General features: G+C 40.3%; 1 protein-coding gene across 1 annotated transcript; it reads left to right on the forward strand.

Moving 5' to 3' along the window:
- The first annotated feature begins 815 nt into the window (after positions 1-815).
- Positions 816-15,730, forward strand: LOC120533290 (zinc finger protein 501-like). Its single transcript, XM_039760116.1, has 3 exons — positions 816-903; positions 8,132-8,505; positions 14,180-15,730. The coding sequence occupies exons 2-3, from the start codon at positions 8,169-8,171 to the stop codon at positions 15,205-15,207; spliced, it is 1,365 nt and encodes a 454-aa protein (XP_039616050.1). The 5' UTR covers positions 816-903; positions 8,132-8,168; the 3' UTR covers positions 15,208-15,730.
- Positions 15,731-23,204: the final 7,474 nt, after the last annotated feature.

The following is a 23,204-nucleotide window of genomic DNA, read 5'->3' on the forward strand; positions in this document are numbered from 1 at the left end:
TATCAATTTTCAGTCCTTTAGTAATCACTAAGTCTAACATATGAATATATACATATATATATCTATATACATATATATTTTAAAATCCATTTCTGCCGACCAAAAGTCACGATAGAATCTCAAGACATCGATAACCACATGAGGTGCAGTTTCTGACGCTATACGCTATTTCAAAACTTGTCAGCTTAAACGAGAGACGGAGAGTACTGAGAAGCGCCTTACCTGCAAAAGCGCCATCCAGCTTTTGCCAGGTGTCTGCTGTAAGCTACATGTGCGTCCTATGGGTGTTACATTCATTAAAGCCCCCCCAACAGGTAAACAGGAACTATTATACACAAGATACTTTGATATTGATTCATGTTAAACAAAGTTCACAATATATAAAACAGAAGCATTTCAGTATTAAAAAAAAACAGTTTTAAGAATGTTCACGAAAATAAAACATAAACTAACTCAGCCACATATGCTATAAACGTTTACTCCATGAGAACACTTTATTTTCTTTAAAACAGAAAGCTCTCTCCCCTGATAATCTAATGGTCCAGGTTTCTGTATAAGATACGCCCTTGAAAGTGGAAGATTTCCTTTCTTTATTCCACTCGGATTTTAGAGCATCTTTTCACAAGCTCTGGTTTCGCCACAACATAATAAATGTATAAGATCTAAAACTAGCACCAAATAGAACAGACAGATAAACCCTTTAACGAATGTGCGAATTATTTTAAACAGTCACCTCACATACAGTATCCAGTGCACTGTGCGAACCCGGTACAGTAAGAAGACGTGCATGTGACGTCATCAAATGCGCCAGAAACCAAATCCTGCACGTGCTTCGCATGGCGACAGACTCTTTCTCAGTAGTGAGCCGACTGTAAAATATATCGCATAACCCAGAGGCAGAAGGTGAGTCCGACACTTTGAGGATGTGCATTTTTCGGCGCATTAGTTAGTGTTACAGCAGGCGACTTGAATCTCAAGCACGCAGAATGTCGAGGACTTTGCTCAAGTGAACATTTCCGTGTCCTGCGGTACTCGCCATTCATTTTCCTCAGTCTGCGGCTCACTCACTTTATTTCATGTCGTCGAGTCCCGTTTGAACTTCAAACCGCAGTTCCTTGTGTAACCGCTGTTTCAGTCACCCTCTGCGTTATGATTTATTTATTTTTGTTAGATGTACGATAGAGGCCACGCGATCATTTGTTCCACTCTCCTGTGAGTTTAATTTTTCACTGTATTACGAAACATGTAGAGTTTAATCACCTGCATACCCTCACAGTGGCCATCACAGAACTTAAAAAGTTTGTTTAAAAAACATTAAATAAAATGTATGTGGAATACACAGCATGTACTGAGTTTCTTCACCTGAATGCCCTGTAATATAAAACATTTATATATATATATATATATATATATATATATATATATATATATATATATATATATATATATATATATATATATATATTTACACATATACACACACATATACATATATATACACACACACACACATACATACATATTGTGGCGCTCTGGGTAAATAATAACAGGAGCACTCGCAGCTGTCAGGGCCTCTTCAGTTTTATTTTAGTTAAATTGGTTGTATACAAAAGTAATGGGGCAATCTCGTTGACTCCGGAAATCCACACACTCCCAGCACAACCAGGAACCCCAACACACCCCCACAAGGTGTGTCCGCCCCTCTCAATTAGAAACCTCCCCTTCCAGTCCTCCTTCGCCCTCAGACAAGGCTAGAAAGCATTGCCTGCACGTTACAATATATATATACACATACATATATATATATATACATATATACTGTACGTACGAACATACACATATATACATACACACACACACACACACATATATATACATATATATATGTATACACACACATATATATATATATATATATATTTATATATATATATACACACACACACACACACACATATATATATACACACATACACACACATTATATATATATATGTACAGTGGTGTGAAAAACTATTTGCCCCCTTCCTGATTTCTTATTCTTTTGCATGTTTGTCACACAAAATGTTTCTGATCATCAAACACATTTAACCATTAGTCAAATATAACACAAGTAAACACAAAATGCAGTTTTTAAATGATGGTTTTTATTATTTAGGGAGAAAAAAAAATCCAAACCTACATGGCCCTATGTGAAAAAGTAATTGCCCCCTGAACCTAATAACTGGTTGGGCCACCCTTAGCAGCAATAACTGCAATCAAGCGTTTGCGATAACTTGCAATGAGTCTTTTGCAGCGCTCTGGAGGAATTTTGGCCCACTCATCTTTGCAGAATTGTTGTAATTCAGCTTTATTTGAGGGTTTTCTAGCATGAACCGCCTTTTTAAGGTCATGCCATAGCATCTCAATTGGATTCAGGTCAGGACTTTGACTAGGCCACTCCAAAGTCTTCATTTTGTTTTTCTTCAGCCATTCAGAGGTGGATTTGCTGGTGTGTTTTGGGTCATTGTCCTGTTGCAGCACCCAAGATCGCTTCAGCTTGAGTTGACAAACAGATGGCCGGACATTCTCCTTCAGGATTTTTTGGTAGACAGTAGAATTCATGGTTCCATCTATCACAGCAAGCCTTCCAGGTCCTGAAGCAGCAAAACAACCCCAGACCATCACACTACCACCACCATATTTTACTGTTGGTATGATGTTCTTTTTCTGAAATGCTGTGTTCCTTTTACGCCAGATGTAACGGGACATTTGCCTTCCAAAAGTTCAACTTTTGTCTCATCAGTCCACAAGGTATTTTCCCAAAAGTCTTGGCAATCATTGAGATGTTTCTTAGCAAAATTGAGACGAGCCCTAATGTTCTTTTTGCTTAACAGTGGTTTGCGTCTTGAAATCTGCCATGCAGGACGTTTTACCCAGTCTCTTTCTTATGGTGGAGTCGTGAATACTGACCTTAATTGAGGCAAGTGAGGCCTGCAGTTCTTTAGACATTGTCCTGGGGTCTTTGTGACCTCTCGGATGAGTCGTCTCTGCTCTTCGGGTAATTTTGGTCGGCCGGCCACTCCTGGGAAGGTTCATCACTGTTCCATGTTTTTGCCATTTGTGGATAATGGCTCTCACTGTGGTTCGCTGGAGTCCCAAAGCTTTAGAAATGGCTTTATAACCTTTACCAGACTGATAGATCTCAATTACTTCTGTTCTCATTTGTTCCTGAATTTCTTTGGATCTTGGCATGATGTCTAGCTTTTGAGGTGCTTTTGGTCTACTTCTCTGTGTCAGGCAGCTCCTATTGAAGTGATGTCTTGATTGAAACAGGTGTGGCAGTAATCAGGCCTGGAGGTGGCTACGGAAATTGAACTCAGGTGTGATACACCACAGTTAGGTTATTTTTTAACAAGGGGCAATTACTTTTCACACAGGGCCATGTAGGTTTGGATTTTTTCTCCCTAAATAATAAAAACCATCATTTAAAAACTGCATTTTGTGTTTAAAGAATAAGAAATCAGGAAGGGGGCAAATAGTTTTTCACACCACTGTATATATATATATATATATATATATATATATATATATTTTATATATATATATATATATATATATATATAAAATATGTATATAAGCCAAATACCATTGACTCACTCATCACGAAATCTCCTGAACCACGAGGACTTAAAATTTGGAAAGTTGGTTAGCCTTGGCCCATAGGTGATGGCTAAGAAACGTTTTTAAAAATTTTGTGGTCCAAGCGGGTTTTGTCTGTATGTCTGTCCCCTTTTCACGAGAGAATTACTTAACGGATTTAGATCTGGTTGTTTTCTATAACTTTCTTGAACTTTCTGGTTGATTTTCCGACTTCTCTCATTGCGCTAAGTACCAGAGTTCGCTTGCGATACCGATGTATTTATGCAAATCCAAGAGAGTGGTTGTGGGCTGAGAGTAGGGGGGCGGGGCCTTCCTCATTCACAAGTTGGTCTACTTCTCGCCATGTGTTAGAATGCATTATTATCTACAGATTGTTATGGAGTGACGTTTGACGTTATTGTGGGAGTGATCGATCATTACTACATGTGTTTTACTGGGTAGCTGCTGTTTCCCAGAGATTTCATGGCCATGTGCTTTTCTCCCCATGCGGGGAACGCTCTCCCGTCAGAACTGAACACGATCAGATACAGGGCAAACATCTATTGATTTTTAAAGTTTGTCCTGTTTCATTACTGTGTGGGCGCAGCTACGGGGGTCCGGCTCGTATTAAAATATAAGCAAATGAAACACAGGGGTGGAGGATTAAAAAACGTCACTTAGCGGCCATCACAGAACTGAAGGCGCACCCATTACCTGCTTTTCCTTTCTTGTGGAAAGTTCCATTTACATGGCAGGAGTGTTGATGTTAATTACCTCTCAGTACTGCAATGGCACTGTTTCCCACGAAAATCACAAATGAAATTTAAAGAAAATATCCCTAGGCCCTTATAATCTAATCAAAAATATATGTACTGGATAGTCTTAACATGGAAGGCTAATTAACCTCACTCCATACATTCCTTCTCTTAGTGTTATTGTTTGATCAAACAATTTTTTGAGGAGGAGGCAGTAATTTCACTTAGAAGCAGTGTGATGCATCAGCACATTTCCCATTTCTCTCTGCATTCACATTCTTTCTTTCATGTTTTGTGAGCATGTTTTATAATTTAAGGTGTTTCGCACTAATTTTTAACATATGTTCAATTTGTATTTATTTTTTATTCATGCCACAGGTCATATCATATTGTATAGCAGCAGGTAATCAGGTTTATCATCCCCCTCCTAACTATCAGTATTGAAGAGGTCTTCATAATTCTTTTAAGTCTTCAGTTAATGAAGGTTTTCTCTGTGTGTGTGAGTTTCTCTCTCTCTCTCTCTCTCTCTATCACACGATTAAATCTGTAAGCATGAAACTTTAGTTTGAGTTGTTGAAAATGGAGCTGAAGTTTTGTTTTAGTGATGTTACAGGAAAATCTGCAATTTTTCATTAATTCTCAGACTGTTTAGCTGCCGTCCTCCATCATTAAGCATCTTTCTTTCTTTTTTTGGTACTTGTGTACTAAACGGACGGCAGTGAAACCTGTTCCACGGAGCCCAACAATAGAATGAATAGGAATGGGGAAACCTTATGCAACCTCCCCTCTTCAATTTGGTGCCACAACCTTTGTGGTAATAAGTTCCAATTGTACGTTTGTATTTCTTTAATATTCCAATTTCTGTAAATTTCTATATTTTTTATCACAATAAATATGTTATGAATTTGTCAAAACACTTCTGATTTCCTTTGTCATGCCATACGTTTAGTACACAAGTACCCTTTTTTTTAAGGCAGTTTCATTTGTAAGCTTTCTGCTGGCTCCTAATACTTTGATTATATTCTATTTGTGGAGGACATGTTCAAAAACACACAGTAATTTATTATTAGTAGTAGTTCTAGTAGTAGTAAGAAGTCATTTCTCTATCATAAAGCTGTAGCTGGGCTCTTCAGTGAGGCAGGACTCCCAACAACACCCCCCCCAAATATCTGTGACAAACACATCACTAAAGTGCGGTCTGGTATCGGTTCACTAAAGTGCGTATCTCATTACTCATATCTAATCGTCTTGAGCACCATTACAGAAACACAGCACAGTGACCGCAAACCTCCATGTAGCATGGAAGAAGCCCTGTGACTAATGTACTGGCTTTAATGGGTACAAACTCCTCAATGATCAGAAATGTCTTCTAATTGCTTATTTTTTATGCTAATTTGGTTGCTTGCTGCTTAAATCTGTGAGGTAGAATTCCAACTCTTCATGTTTGACTTTTTTTGGATTTATTTGCCTTTGCTGCTTTGATATTATTGTGCTGGTCAATTCTGTTATACAGTCATATGAAAAAGTTTGGGAACCCCTCTCAGCCTGCATAATAATTGACTTTACTTTCAACAAAAAAGATATCAGTGGTATGTCTTTCATTTCCAAGTAACATCTGAGCACTGGGGTGTTTTCCGAACAAAGATTTTTAGTGAAGCAGTATTTAGTTGTATGAAATTAAATCAAATTAAATCAACTGTGCAAAAACGTGGGTCCCCTTGTCATTTTGCTGATTTGAATGCCTGTAACTGCTCAATACTGATTACTTGCAACACCAATTTGGTTGGATTAGCTCGTTAAGCCTTGAACTTCATAGACAGGTGTGTCCAATCATGAGATATAAAGGTATTTAAGGTGGTCAATTGCAAGTTGTGCTTCCCTTTGACTCTCCTCTGAAGAGTGACAGCCTGGGATCCTCAAAGCAACTCTCAAGAGATCTGAAAACAAAGATTGTTCAGTCTCATGATTTAGAGGAAGGCTACAGAAACCTATCTCAGAGGTTTAAACTGTCGGTTTCAACTAAAAGGAATGTAATCAGGAAATGGAAGGCCACAGGCACAGTTGCTGTTAAACCCAGCAGGTCTGGCAGACCAAGAAAAATACAGGAGCGGCATATGGGCAGGATTGTGAGAATGGTTACAGACAACCCACAGATCACCTACCAAGAACTGCAAGAACATCTAGCTGCAGATGGTGTATCTGTACATTGTTCTACAATTCAGTGCAATTTGCACAAAGGACTTCTGTATGGCAGGGTGATGAGAAGGAAGCCCTTTCTGCACTCACACCACAAACAGAGAGTCGCTTGTTGTAAACAAATTCTCATTTAGCTAAGCCAGGTTTATTTTGAAACAAAGTGCTTTGGACTGATGAGACAAAAATTGAGTTATTTGGTCATAACAAAAAGCACTTTTAATGGCAGAAGAAAAACACCTGCTACCTACTGTCAGATTTGGTGGAGGTTCCATCATGCTGTGTGGTTAGTTCAGGGGCTGGGGCCCTTGTTAAAGTCGAGGGTTGGATGAATTCAACCCAATATCAACAAATTCTTCAGGATAATTATCAAGCATCAGTCACAAAGTTGAAGTTACGCAGGGGTTGGATATTCCAACAAGACAATGACACAAAACACAGTTCGAAATCTACAAAGGCATTCATGCAGAGGGAGAATTTCAATGTTCTGGAATGGCCATCACAGTCCCCTGACTTGAATATCATCAAAAATGTAAGGGATGATTTGAAGCAGGCTGTCCATATTTGGCAGCAATCAAATTTAACCGAACTGGAGAGATTTTGTATGGAAAAATGGTCAAAAATACCTCCATCCAGAATCCAAACACTCATCAAAGGCTATAGGAGGCGTCTAGAGGCTGGTTTATTTACAAAAGGAGGCTCTACTAAGTATTGATGTCATATCTCTGTTGCGGTGCCCAAATTTATGCACCTGTCTAATTTTGTTATGATGCATATTGCATATTTTCTGTTAATCCAATAAACTTAATATCACTGCTGAAATACTACTGTTTCCATAAGGCATGTCAGATATTAAAAGGAAGTTGCTAGTTTGAAAGCTCTGCCAATGATAAACAAAAATCCAAAGAATTAAGAGGGGTTCCCAAACTATTTCATATGACTGTACCTTGCATTGTAATTTTTCACTCTGAAAAGTGACTTGTGATGACTCCTCTGGTCAATGATGCTATCTGCGATAAAGTCTGCTTAACTGCCGCACTGTAAATTTGCTTTCATGTATCCCACACTACTACTTTGTTTCCACTAAGTTCTCAAAGAAATTGAATTACGACATCTAGAAGTTAAACTAATACACAAGCAAATCCAGTGGCCTGCCATTTAGAACATTAGAACAATCTGGATGAGAACAGGCCATTCAGTACAACAAAGCCAGTCCTTTCCATTTATTTCTTCTAAAAAAAACATCAAGTCAAGTTTTGAAAGTCCCTAAGAAAATGTAGCGCATTTACCTTTAAACACTCTATCTGTAAACCTAGTAGTGCATTCCAGTGGGCCTCAGCTGTGTGAGGTGGTCCTCTTCAAGAGTGTCAGACCTTCACTCCACTAAATTTGTTTTGCACTTGATAATGTGATATGAAGAGTGATGAGTTGCTTTCAATCTGCTATAGTATGACTTCTCTAAGCTGTCTGCCTTGACCTACACCTTAGCTGAAAGCTACTAATAAAGAAACTACAATGTATTTAAAATGTATTGATGGAATTAAATTCTGTTCTTTCAACAGCAAGAAAGAAGCAGCTGCCATTAACTATAACATCAAGATGGATGTCAAAGAAGAAGCATGTGAAACTGAAGTAAATACTATGGAGATAATGACAGTGAGTATTAAGGGAGAGGACTGTGAATGGGAGGCTGTCCACCCCAAACAGGAGAGTCTGTGCATTAAGGAGGAGGATTATGAACAGGTAACTGTGAACATTAACGATGAGGCTGAGGGGACGTCTGTCAATAATGAGGAACAAAAATGGAAAATTACGAAGCACAATGACCTCAAGGTGAAGTCTGAATCGTTACAGTCCGACACAAAGATGATTGAGGACATTTCATCTTTTAGAACTCTGGACAGTCAGTCATCATCATCAACTCGGTCTGGAAAAAGTAAGTGTAAAATAAAAATACTTTTAAGTGTTATGGTAGGCTGTATGTGCATGGAGAGGCAATCTTGTACATATTTAATGTGAGACTTGAAAACATTGTGAGGTTTATAGTTAGTGGAGAAAAGCTGAAGAAGTATTTTGTTTTTTTGGCAAATTACTGGCTTGGCAAGTGCAATATGAACTCATTTGAGGCAGTATAAGAGCTTGTGACATGAACATGGTTCCTACTGCTGCATTTTAGACCATCCAGTAAGCGTTTATGACATTAATGAATGTCCAGGAGGGCCAGGCTAGGAGGTTGTCAGAACTGCGACTTTGTCTCCTAATTCTCTAATTTTATTTTCTCTATTAAAGCTGTCAACTGGAATTTTCATTTTCTTCTGCTCCACTGCAAATCTGTCCATATCTCTATTACCAGTATAAAGGACATTACCATGATCTGTTTTTGCTAACAATTGAGGTTAATTTTGTTTTAGTCCATGTTTAAATAAACCTAGAGTTAAAGAGTTTTTTGAATGTTTGTGCATTTGTATTTAAATGTTTTCTGGTTTTAGAAAGAACAGGCAATGCTTTGTACGGCTGTTTATAAATGTGTGTAAGTGTGTGAGCCTGCACATCATGAAGAGCATTATGTAAAATACGAGGTGAGACCCAAAAATAACCGGATTGGTAAACAAAAATATGTATTGATGAACTACAGCATTCTAAACATTGTCACCTTCTATACAAACTTTTGTCATGTAAAGTTCTTGGTGCAAAATGCATCTCACTGATTCCCTGTCAATACCAGGCGACTCTGAGATAGCTCGAACACCTAGGTGACAATCATTTCAAACAATATGATTCAACATTTTGATGTTTTCATCCGTCTGAGGCGAGCGCGGGTGACCTGGGCGTTGAATGTCTTCCACATTTTCTTGTCCTTCCTTGAAACATTTGTGCCACTCAAAAACTTTTGTGTGAGACAAACTTTATCACCGTACACTGTTTTAATCATTTCACAAGTTTCTGTGGCAGTTTTGTGCAATTTCATGAGAAATTTGATCTTGATTCGCTGTTTAATTTCTTTTTACCTGACATTATCGCGGCAACTTGTGTAGCGATTGTTGTGCAAATACTGACTGGGCTTTTCATAGGATATACCTAGCTGGTCGGCGGTTTGAGAGGGCGTGTAGGAAAGGATATAGTTCTATGATTCACATCTTGCTGACCTCCAGACGGTTTTCCAGGAAGCCCCGAGCCCAGTCCGGTTATTTTTGTGCCTCACCTCGTACACTGAGTACATCGGTTTGTGTGGTTTTAGGCCGTGATGTTGGTGCTGGGGTCTTTTTTGGATTAGTTTGCTAGTTTTCTTGACCCTATTCTCTAAGGCATCATTTACAAGTGTTATTGTGTGCAAGTGTAGTGGTCTTGGATATTATGGGAATATTTTCTGTGAGAAAGAGAGTGCAAGTTTAAGAGGTTACCTTGAGCCTTGCCATTTTGTAAAGGTCTCAGTTCTTGTGTCAAGTCCACCTCCACCCTCTAGTGCCACATGCCCTCTTTATATTCACACCCCAAAGCAGAACATCTCACACAGGAGCGTAAGGTTCATTATGGATGATCAGAAGAGAAGATGGATAAAAGTCGGAGTGAAGCAAATTTGAAAGAGTGAGCTGGTGGCATCACTAAGAAGTGGAGAGATCAATCCCCGGCGCACAGGCTTGTCAGATCAAATATAAATGTACCCCATAAACTGTCATTCTCCACCCTAACAATACCAATGACCCTCCCAGTTAAGTAATACATGCAGATGTTGTTAGAAGGATCCAGTTTCTTACAGATTGGTTTAAGGCACTAGCTTCTCAGGTGAAATTCAGTATGGCTGAGATGTTTGTAGGCTGACTTTTTAAAAATACCCGCATTCAATATTCTTTACATTTATGTAATGCTTTACTCGCTTCTCAAAGCACTTTATATAGTGAGTGAGCAGACACTTCAACCACCTCTAATGTGCGGCATCCACCTGGATGATGTGACGGCAGCCATTTTTTTCTAGGATGCTTACCATCTTGCGCTGTTAGGAAGTGAAGGGGTGAGTGATAGTTAGCCAGAGGATGATTACTGGGGGCAGAAAGACTATGCCATGGTGGGCAGTTTAGCCAGGACATCAGGATACACCCTGCTGTTTACAATAGATGCTGACATTGGTGTTACTAAATTAATATACTTTGACACATGACCACCTACCACCATAAAGCACACCCATCTAACTTTCTTGCAGATGGTAATAGCTTTTACTTCAATTACACACCTTCCTGCTCTGCTTCCATTTGGTTTATGTGGTCACCTCTCTCTCACACATATCTGCCTTATTTTTTTTATGTTTATTTTATTGATTTTAATTAGAAACAGATAATATTCCATACTGTCAAGTCAAATTTAACAAAAGCAAAATTCGACCCCCATCCTAGAGAAAGAGAGAGGAGATGGCAACCGAAGCTACTCTATAAAAGGAGTAAGAAAAGAAGGGTATCCTTTACCACCGATATGGAAGCTTGTTCTAAAATGTTATTGATTAGATCCTGCCATATTTAAAAAAAGGTTTTGAACAGATCCTCTAAGTTAGAATTAGATTTTTTTCCAATTTCAAGTATAGCATAAAACATCGGTTAACCACTGACTTAAGAGTGGTGGGGTGGGATTCTACCAGTTGAGCAAGGTAAGTCTACATGCTAATAGTGTAGAAAAGGAAATTACAGGTTGTCCTTCTCCACTTTAAGGTCATCTGGAAGCCCACCAAATACAGCTGTTGATGGATTAAGAGGGATCGTGACACCAAGGCTATCTTGATAGCCGTGCAAAGATTTTTGTCCAAAATGTTGTTAATTTGGTACACACCTAAAACACATGGCCCAGTGAGGCTGGAACTTGATTGCAACATTCACAGGTTGGATCTTGCCCTGGGAGCATTTTGAGCAATTTTAAATGAGATAAATGTGCCTGATGAAAGATTTTAAGTTGAATAACTGAATGCTTTTGCAAATACGGAGCACCAGGACCAGATAATATGTTCTTAAGGAGGCTAGTGAGTACAGATGTAAACCCTTGACACACACTTTTATGAAATCACTGTGCACTGAAGAGATTCCAAAGGTCTGGAAAATGGCAAATATCACCCCGTTATATAAAAAGGGTGACAGGGCAGATGCAAGCAACTAGAGGTTAGTAAACTTAATGTACATCACAGAAAAATTAATGGAAGGAATTATTAAGGATAAGATTGAGCAGCACATGGCAAGAACAGGAGTTTGACTGAGCAGTCAGCATGGGTTTAGAAGAGGGAGGTCGTGTTTTACTAACATGCTGGAGTTCTGTGAGAAGGCAACAAAAGGATACGATCAAAGTGGAGCTTATGATGTTATTTATCTGGACTTTCAGAAAGCTTTTGATAAGGTGCTACATGAGAGGTTGGGCATCAAATTAAAAGAAGTGGGAGATCAGGGTGATGTTTTTTGATGGCTCAGACACAGGAAGCAGAGGCTAATGGTGCAAGTAACCTCATCAGAGCTGGCCTATGTTAAGAGTGGTGACCAGAGGGGTCAGTGCTAGGGCTGCTGCTATTTTAAATATATATATAAATGATTTAGATAGGAATATAAGTAACAAGTTCTGAAGAAAGCTGACCACAAATGATGCCTTAACTAGAGACATTTTTAAGTAACTAACAAGTCTGTGTGTCGCCTGAAACTACACATCAGCATTTATCAGGTTGTATGGCTGGCAATATTCAAATGTATTTTGCATATTGTTATTATTTATGAATGTTATCAACCAGTAATGGCATACTGCACGATAACATGCAGTGAATACACTTGACTTGAGCATTCATAGTTTTCAGACTCTTTCTCTGTACGTTTAGCATTCATTTGCTCAGAGGTTGATGCGCTTGCTGCTTCCTGAGCAGCTCTTCTTTTCTCCACCCTAGCGGCCTGCTGCTTCTTTTCTTTCGTCGGCATCTTTTTGCGTTAAAACTAATTAAGTTAGTTTTTGTGTTGCAATTACTCAGTACATTTTCTTTAATTTTTCACTTAAGCTGGCACTTAAGTCTTCAATCTTCCTCAAAAATGATTAGTGAAGGTGGTAGGGAATGAGAACGGCGCCCATACGCATGCGCCGCACGGCCACCCTGCTGCACACTGCTGAGAGTTGATTCTACAATAAAATAAAAATAAAAAGAGTAATAAAAATCATCACCCCGAAAGCGGATAGTAGACGTCACGTAGTACTGTTTATATGTACTAAATTTCAAGTCAATAGGTCAAACAGTTTGCGAGCTACAGGTGATTTAAAATCCTGGACAGACAAACAAACAACAAATTGTAACTTAACTCCTGTTTGTCTTTTACTATACCTAATTGCCTGAGGTTATAGATGTAGAAGGGAAGGTGGGGTGAAGTTATATACTATAATACCTTATAAACAGTGGTAAGTCTGGGAGATTTGAGGCGTTCTGACAAAGACTACATATAATAATACAATAGGGGAAAGTAGAGTAATATAATATTCTACCAAGACAAAACAGTGTTAAAAGGGGGTTGAGTTTACCTACCACTGCTATCTGAGGCTGCCTGGTGTATGAGTCCCAGTATCAAAAATAAAGAAAGTTGTAATTTGAACCATGTCGTTTGTAGTGATTGTATTACAACATTACCAATATTAAGAAAAGAGCAAAGAAAAAGTGTTTTCTTGATAAATCGAGTGTGTCTGTTTGCCACACTATAGTAATAACGGTCTTGTAATATCCTCCAATAACACCCTATGGTTGAAATTTTGAATTTCCAAGTATTTCTATTAGTGCCCTATAAAAATTAAAGAACGTAAAAGCCTCACAACTACCCAATGCTAGGAAAATCTATAGTTTCTGAAATGCCAGTTTTGAAAGAAAAAACATCCACTTTAGAATCAAGCAGCTTTGAGATGACAAATGACAAGTGACAAGAACACATAAAGAACACACAGGCTGCATACCACATGACCTGAACGCGAGATTTGGAGAGCTGTCCGGCGGCAGAGCTAATCACTGTATGGTCAGGGTTTACTGGGCAGCATGAGTCTGGTAAATGACTGAGGAAAAAAAAAAATTTTTTACTTAGCTATTCTTTCTACCCCAGGGCTCTGCTGCGGTTGTGCTCGGGTTCACACTAAACACCTTAATAAGAAGCTTCCCATTTTCATTTAACATCTTACTTATTTTGCACATCATGTGCTGCTTAGGCTCTGCCCCCACCAGCCATTAATGCCTAAAGACCCCTCTCTTTGCTAAAGTAACAGCACTGTCTGTCTTTGTAGCTGATCCTCTTGTTTTCCCTGTTTTTCCTACTTGACATCTTTTTCTATAAGAAGTTAAAATACACAAAGTGAAATTTACAGATCAAACTCTGTTCTTCTGCCTACTCGTGATTTTCACATGACAAATGCCTTACATAAATATATTAATTGAGGGGCTGAACAATTAAAATAACTCCTTTCCATTCTCTTCACTACTATGTTGCTGTGTGCTTTATAGTGTTAAAAAAGCAGTATAGTAATTAAATCAGAATCAATAAAATGAAGGTCAGTTAATGTTGACAATAAACCACTTTCTTAACAAATTTCTTTCTAAAGTTGCAATTAATTTCTTTTTTTTTTGGCAGCTGCACAAGACAATGGCAGCTTCTTCTCATCTCCATCATCTCAGACCTCTCTTCAGTGCAGATCACAGCAGACAACAAATGATGAAAGTATAAAGAAATTGACGTCTGGACCAGAGAGTTTGATACCAGCCTCACTGAGCAGTGCTACTCTGCCAGTGATGAAACTAACAACAGCAGGTGTGATCACCAGACAGATACAAATACATGATTTAGACGCAGTTGCTGTCCACCAGGAGCAGAGGAAAAGGTCCAATCTGAGTGAAACACAACAGAAGCTGTATCAGTGTTCTGAATGTGGCAAAGGATTCCCAAAATTGAGAAGTCTTCAGAAGCACAGAAAAATTCATACTGGAGAAAAGCCATATTGTTGTTCTGAATGTGGCAAGCTATTTACACATGTGAGCAATCTTCATAAACATAAAAAAATTCACACTGGAGAGAAGCCATATTGTTGTTCTGAATGTGGTAAGCGATTCACACAAGTGAGCAGTCTTCACAGACACAGCAGAATTCACACAGGAGAGAAACCATATCATTGTTCAGAATGTGGTAAAGGATTTACCTGCACGCGCAGCCTTCGGGACCACATAAGAACTCATACTGGAGAGAAGCCATACTGTTGTTCTGAATGCGACAAACGATATCCCAGTGCTAAGAACCTTAGAGTCCACAGAAGAATTCACACTGGAGAGAAGACATACTGTTGTTCTGAATGTGGCAAGCGATTCACACAACTTAGTAGCCTTCAGAGGCATAGAAGAATTCACACGGGAGAGAAGCCTTATTGCTGTTCAGAATGTGGTAAAGGATTTACCAGCACTAGCAGTCTTCAGGCTCACACAAGAGTTCACACTGGAGAGAAGCCGTATTGTTGTTCTGAATGTGGAAAACAATTTTCACAAAAGAGTGCACTTCAGACCCACATAAGAACTCACACTGGGGAGAAGCCATACTGCTGTTTTGAATGTGGCAAACAATTCACTACAAACAGCAGCCTTCTGAAGCACAGAAGAAATCACGCCGGATAGGATGAAATGCTGCAAAAGACTTAGAAACCTCATGGATTGAACACAAAAAGCCTTTGACAGTATACCTCACTCTTGGAGCCTGAATTGTAATATCCACCCCGTTTTGTAACTTTGATTTCTACCACCATACCCCAAAGGCCAACAAACCCTGCAGCTTTTTCACGACAATGGACAGATCATTATCCAGAACATAAAAGTAAAAGAGGACTTCTTATCACCCCTACTGTTCTGCCAGACACTAAACCCATTAAGCAGTCTCCTCGGTAATCTCGACTATAGATTTAATAGTCTCAGAGAGTCAGTTGCCTCCTGTTTATGAATGACCTGAAGCTGCAGACAGAAACTGGTGGAGCGGCTACACTTGGCGACATCAGAATGGCATTCAGTCATGACAACTGTACCAAAGCACCCTTCATGAACCTCCTTAATGTTACATGTTTTCTAAAAAAAAAAAAACATGTAAGAAGCATTGCATTCTTTGGCTTGAAAAATGGCACTTTTATTAAATCTTATCTTTCTACAGTAAAATGGGCAAAACACTAAAAGTACAAAATCAGAAGTGTAAAAAGTATACTAATGATCCAAATAATAATAATATGAAATGAATAATAATTATGATGCTAATATACTGTCAGGGTGGCACAATGGCGCAGTGGTAGCACTGCTGCCTCGCAGTTAGGAGACCCGGGTTTGCTTCCCGGGTCCTCCCTGCGTGGAGTTTGCATGTTCTCCCCGTGTCTGCGTGGGTTTCCTCTGGGTGCTCCGGTTTCCTCCCACAGTCCAAAGACATGCAGGTTAGGTGGATTGGCGATTCTAAATTGGCCCTAGTGTGTGCTGGGTGTGTTTTAGTGTGTCCTGTGGTGGATTGGCACCCTGCCCGGGATTTGTTCCTGCCTTGTGCCCTGTGTTGGCTGATATTGGCTCCAGCAGACCTCTGTGACTCTGTGTTTGGATTCAGTGGGTTGGAAAATGGATGGATGGATAATATACTGTCAAAATGTCTTTTGTGTGGTATGTTTTTGAAAAGTAAAACTGCTTAGATGTCCGGTCATTTACCTGACACTGTTCAGCATAACAATCACATCATCATCAAGAAATTACTTCAAGTAAGTAAGTGGATCTTGGCTGTCGATGCCCCCTCAAAATCAAAACAAGGTGGTGCAGCTTTATTTGAAGCATGAGCTTTGCTTGCTGATTCATCAGAATCACTTTTGTTTTTACTGTCCGTTTCAATTTCAGTGCACACTATGATACTGTAAAGCATAATCTATACATATAAAAGGCAAAGCCCTCACTGACTCATCACTAATTCTCCCACTTTCCATATAGGTAGGAAGCTGAAATGTTGTATGCTCATTCCTTGCAGTGTACTTACAAAAGTTGGGTATGTTTCATGTCCTATTGCAACACCCAAGGGGGGGAAATGGGTGTACCCCCTAAACTGTATATATATATATATATATATATATATATATATATATATATATATATATATATATATATATATATATATATATATAGGAGAAACTCCTCCTCACTGTTTCTGCGACTTCCCATGTATGTAGGAAGCCCAACTTTCCCTTGCTCATCCTATACACTGTACTTACGAAACGTTAAATATGTTTCATTTTGTGCCATGCCCCATAACAAACTTTCGAAAATAACATATTCTTTTTGGCGGTTCTCACCATTATGCCGTAAGGAGCTTTCGGAACTGACCTCACCTTTTGGCGGTTTCATTCTTTATTTTCGTTAACTGATGATTTATTTCACAGCAGCCTCTGTCCACACACCAACCACGTGGTTGGCTCCCTGCCTATATACATTAACGACATCCCACGCTCATGTGCTTCCTCACTCGCTTCCTTACTTTCCTTGGCTATTTGTCATGCTCACTGCTCCCTTCTTCTTAACCCCACCTCTTCAAGCCTGTTATTGTTCGCCTTGCTTCACGTCTTCCTGCTGGTCACTCCTGCCTTTTCGTTTAGTTTCTTCACACTCTTAATCCTCCGGGCATGCCTCCGCATACTCTACTTTTGAACGTCGGCGCACCAATTATGTTACTACGAAACTTACAACCACCAAAACTTTGTAACAGCACCAGGCTTCAGATCAAATCTCTGCACAAGAACCTCATTTAGGCAACTGTCTTCACCGGAACTGGCTCAGGGGAGACTGGACTTATTCCTCGCATCCCTCTCATACCCTCTGACCTCCCATTCCAATTCAAACGCCTCCAATTTCCAGTAAGGGTCTGCTTCGCTATGACAATAAATAAGTCACAGGGTCAGACTCTAAAAAAAGGTCGGCATTGACTTGACACAAGATTACTTCTCTCTCTCTCTTTTTTTTTTATTGATTTTATTGAAATCACACAACATTCCATACAAATAAATCAATTTGTACAAAAATAGGGTTGAAAACAAATCAACCCCCACCCCAGAGAAAGAAAGCATGGCCAGCAGAGTAAAACTTAAAGCTAGTAAAAATAAGTAAATAGATGAATTAATAAGTGAATAAAGATAAATGGAGAGAATCTGCTTTCTCAATTTAAAAGCTTGTTCTAAAATGTTGTTGATCAGATCCTGCCAGGTTTTGAAAAAGTTCTGCACAGACCCTTTAAGTGCAAATTTTATTTTTTCCAGTTTCAAATAATATATAACATAAGTTACAATCCATCCATCCATTATCCCACCCGCTATATCCTAATTGCAGGGTCACAGGGTCTGTTGGAGCCAATCCCAGTCAAATCATATTTGGAATGCAGGTTACCCTTGGCCCATAGGTGCTCGCTATTCAACTCCACCCGGGGGGGTTAACGTTAGCATTATACAAAGTTATTGTCTGTTATACCAGAATTTTTATTACTCTTTAGTTTAATATTGTTCTTTATGTATGCTGCTGCTGGAGTATGTGAATTTCCCGTTGGGATTAATAAAGTATCCATCCATCCATCCATTATCCAACCTGCTATATCCTAACTACAGGGTCATGGGGTGTCTGCTGGAGCCAATCCCAGCCAACACAGAGCACAAGGCAGGAAACAAACCCCGGGCAGGGTGCCAGCCCACCGCAGGGCACACACACCAAGCACACAGTAGGGGACAATTTAGGATCACCAGTGCACCTAATCTGCATGTCTTTGGACTGTGGGAGGAAACCCACGCAGACACGGGGAGAACATGCAAATTCCACGCAGGGAGGACCCGGGAAGGTGGGATGGACCTCTGATGGCACCATTGATATGTTTTCTCTGCTCTCACATGTCCTGATGTTCAGTTATATTTACCTAAGCATTGTAACTAAATTAATCTTCCTTTAGGTGAAGCTTCCAGTTTGATTTTATGAACAGCAGCTGGTTGTAAAGTGCTCAAGAAACACTAGTGGATCATTTATGTCTATGTATCCTGCCCCTACCTCTGTTCTACCCCATAGTTCTCTTGCACAAATCGTCCAATCATCATCTTTAATATGAATTATCCACACAGTGAGTCCTTAAACACCTGCCCAACAATGGCATAGCCACAGCTATCAGTTCAGCCCATTGCCTTCATTTTCTCTCCCATGTTGCTGAAGCCTGGTCTCGTGTGTGGGGCTGGCAAGCTACTGCTCTCCAAAGCTGGAGGCCAACCCATCTGTTAAGCAGCAGCTCTTTTCATCTTCTGAAGTTGATTGATTGCATCCTGGTGCCTCTTTAAAGAGTGAGACTTCTGCAGGTTGTTGTTTCTTTTGAGCCCTCATTCTTCACACCTCCAGCCATGGACCCCTGTAATGAACTGGTGCCTTTGCCTTCTAAGGGCATTCTTGCTTTCAGATATCATTTCCATTTTCATAAAAAGTCTTGTTTTGGGCAGAGGACAGTAAGACATGATATTGTCCACCTGAAAGGTGCTGCTGTCTCATCTGAGATATCTGCACAAGCAAACCCTAGAGTGAGATATTCTATCTAAAGAACTTTCACTGCTAATGAATTGAACCCGGCTGAGCCATCTTGCCATGCTGAAGCATTGAAGAGGAAGTATAAACACTTAAGAGACATGCCGGCTGGGGCATTCAGTTGAGTTCAAGCCCCATGGGATCAGATTCCCCACAACTGACTACCGCTGCTGCTCCTCTACTACTCCATACTCAGGGCCGTTCTTAGGTTTTTTGAGGCCCTAGGCATGGAGCGTAGGTAGGGGGCCCCGGAAGGGGGGGTCCACCTAGTGCCCTCCCACTGGGGCCCCACCCACCACTCCGTCACCTCGATTCTGCCTGTCGTCGTCGTCTCTTTGCTCGCGCGTAACCATATTGATCATTCTGCCACCAGAGAAAATGTGTACTTCTGAAATATATAGACTTGTAAGTTCCAGGCTATTTGGTTAAAAAAAAGCACCCGGCGGGGCCCCCTTGGCAGTGGGGGCCCTAGGCAGTCGCCTAGTTTGCCTATGCCTAAGAACGGTCCTGCCATACTTGTTTGAGCTTTCCGTTTAGTGTTTGACTCCCACTTGCTAATGGATTGTTGAGTTTTCTATCACCTTTAGTCATTAACATGTTTAGTGTCCTTTAAGTTTATAACCAACACTTTAACGTTTAATAACACGTAGTTCTCATATATGTGAGTGCACCATGATAACCCCGTTTCAGTTTAGGAATAACACTGAAGGGCAATACGTTGCACTTTTTGTTGCTCTCGGATGCTAATTTCGATATGTTTCGACTTTACAGAATTGTATTTAAACTTAAGGCATTTTTCCCTTTTAGCAGACGAACGCAGTGCATGCATTTGGAATGTGGGGTAACAGTGCCATCTACTGGTTGTCTTAACCAATAGCATTTCAAGGTTGACTGAAAATGTGATGGTTGTAATTCGTCAGTCAGTCAGTGAGTCATTACCCAACCCGCTATATCCTAACTACAGGGTCACGGGGGTCTGCTGGAGCCAATCCCAGCCAACACAGGGCGCAAGGCAGGAAACAAATTCCCAGGCAGGTTGTAATTCGTCTTCCTGGTTAATCTATAGTGGATCTGTGTTGCCATTTTGATAGTTTGTTTGTATACGCAGCTCATTGAGGGTCTACATACTTGAATTAACTCATCCTACTTAGCGCAGTCAGACAAAAGGTAATATAAATGAACAACTTAATAGACAAAAAAAAAAAAGGTTTTCCACCACTGCCACCATTACCCTCTGAGAAAACATCATTTGTATTCTCGCAAATGCTTCCCATCTTTGAAGGTGACTCAGCTTGCACCCTATTAGAATTTAACAGCCCAAAGTCATTTTCATTGAAATGCTTTATTTTGACTTTTTTTTTGTAAAACTAAAAATAACTAACTAATTAAAGGTCACGATCAGAAATTGACCTTTGCACTCCTAAAGCATCATGTCTATTTTTCGTACTACGGAGCCACCAAAGGCAAACGGACCAATCAGATTGCTCAGAGGGACCACACACTCAGAGACAGACAGTAGTGTTTTATTATACAGTCGACAGATGTTGTATGTTAAACGAAAGCAGACATGAAAAGGCCGGTCTGATGGCGGCACACTCATTCAAGTAAAGACGCAGCAATCGAGTACACGAGAGAACGGCAAATCACATGACTGGAAAGCCAGTAGTGTCACATGACACGCCTCCTCGTCTCTCTGAGCCTCCACCCTGGAGCTCCAAGTAGGTGGAGTTGACTCCAATGGTCGCCAGTTGAAGACCCCCAGATCTCTTTTTGATTACACTATGATTGAGATTACAGTTTTGGGTTAAGCGAGTTATCTGATTCACATAACGACTGCCTATTAAATCGACTGTACTTACTTGCCACTCTAATTTGGAGGCACCGGGCTGTAGAAATACCGCTCTGGTGTGTTTGACAAAGTTGCAAATTGTCAGCGGGCACTCAGATGAGGGTCACAGGTGCTATAAAACCCGAATTTCGTGGGGCATCTTATGCTGGTACGAGAGTTCAACTGTCCGAGTCAGCCGGTCATTACTCCGCAGGCATCGGTCACGTATTTACAGAAATAAGTTGCGCACGAACTTAGTCAATACAAATGTCGCTTTAAGGTGTTTGCTTCCAGTTTTCTGTCAGTCGAATGTGACAAACTATGACGTGAGAGGAATTCAGGCTCTTCTCTTTATGGATAGGAAGCAGTAGAGTGTTGTACCGGGTAGGCCATAGATTGATACAGGAGAAAGTAGGGTGAAATGACCCCTTTTATTGGCTAACTAAACAGATTACAAATGCAAGCTCAAGAGGCAGCTAAGGCCCCTTCATCTTTATCTGCCTCAAAGGTGTCATTTCACCCTACTTTCTCCTGCATCAATCTACAGTATGGCTAACCCTGTACAACACTCTACTGCTATGGATATACCAGACACCACAATGTACCGGATTCACATGGAACTGAAAACCCAATGGAAGAAACTAGCCCACTTGGACAGTGATATCTTCTTCTTGACCAAATGCAAAAAGGAAAACCTCATTCCTAAAGGCCTCTTGATACAAAATCCAACCGTACACGCTTACAACAGCCGATTTGCACAGCAGCTATGCATTAGAAGTTCAGACAGGCTACAAAACCATCTAATAAAAATTTGCTACAGCCTCAAAAGGAGTATGCAAGAAGAGGTCTACAACTTCATTCTTCTCCTGGAGAACAACTTGCAAAGGTTACACCTTGGTTGATGAAGGGGCCTTAGCTGTCTCGAAAGCTTGCATTTGTAATCTTTTTAGTTATTTAATAAAAGGTGACATTTCACCCTACTTTCTCCTGGATAGATAGATGAAGGTCTGTACTCAGGTTGGGCCTTTATCTCCATTATGCCAAACCAAATACAGCTGTGGAGACACCTCATTACAATGAAGGGTTCATGGGTCATATACTAAATTTGTAATATGGAGTGAGATGTGTCCCACCTCAGGCCACTGCTCAGTGACATTTTGTTAGTCGGTCACATTGCAGAGATGAATCAACACTTCACTGATGCTCTGTCAGTGTTCTGAAGACCCTAAGAAAGCGTTTGTTAGGCTCTTGTTACGTGAGAGTAGAGGAGTAGTAGATGCTTTTTTGCATACCTAAACTGTATTTTATTATTAATTGTAGTGAGAAGTCAAGCAAAATGACACCTTTTATTGGCTAACTAAAAAGATGACAATATGCAAGTTACGTCCTGTGGCTGGGACTGAATTAGATGCAAAACCTTCTGCTTACGGTTCGCTTCCCGGGCCCTCCCTGTGTGGAGTTTGGATGTTCTCCCCATGTCTACGTGGGTTTCCATTGGTGATCCTAAATTGTCCCTAGTGTGTGCTTGGTGTGTGGGTGTGTGCCCTGTGGTTGGCTGGCACCCTGCCTGGAGTTTGTTTCCTGCCTTGCTCCCTGTGTTGGCTGGGATTGGCTCCAGCAGACCTCCCATGACTCTGTATTTAGGATTTAGCGGGTTGAATAATGGATGGATGGATGGACCTTCTGCTTACACTCAGCCCATCTCTTCTGCTGGTGGTCCTGGAAGTAGTGCAGCAATTTGAACTTTGTGGCACATCAGGTTTTGAACTGCAGTTTATCAGGGGACAAAACTCATCGACTGGGTTTCGCTGCATAGCAGCACTCCGGGACCCATTGCTTAACCGGTGTCTCCAATCTCCCAAACCCCTCAATCATCGATTGTGTTCAATTTTCCTTGCAGTGCCTGATGATTTGCAGGGTACTTTAACCCCATATGTCATCAATCAAATGTCTAAGCTTCACAGGGAGCACATTTACAAGAATATCGAGATTTAAAAAAGGGAAATTGCTCAATTTATATTTACCTTTTATACACAGAGTTTAAAGCTTCAATTGTTTTGAACTCATGTTGTTCACTCACAGTATGTGTGACCACACCTGACGTAGGTCTTTATAGGCAGGCTGAGGACTGTGATCCCCTAAAGATGAAACACACCATCCTGTCCCTTTGGTATGTCAGCCAAGACAGCCCATCAAGATCCAGAGCCTTTAGGGCAAATACCATCCACTGCCA

This window comes from Polypterus senegalus, chromosome 8 (genome assembly GCF_016835505.1).
Source record: "Polypterus senegalus isolate Bchr_013 chromosome 8, ASM1683550v1, whole genome shotgun sequence".
Classification (NCBI taxonomy): domain Eukaryota; kingdom Metazoa; phylum Chordata; class Cladistia; order Polypteriformes; family Polypteridae; genus Polypterus; species Polypterus senegalus.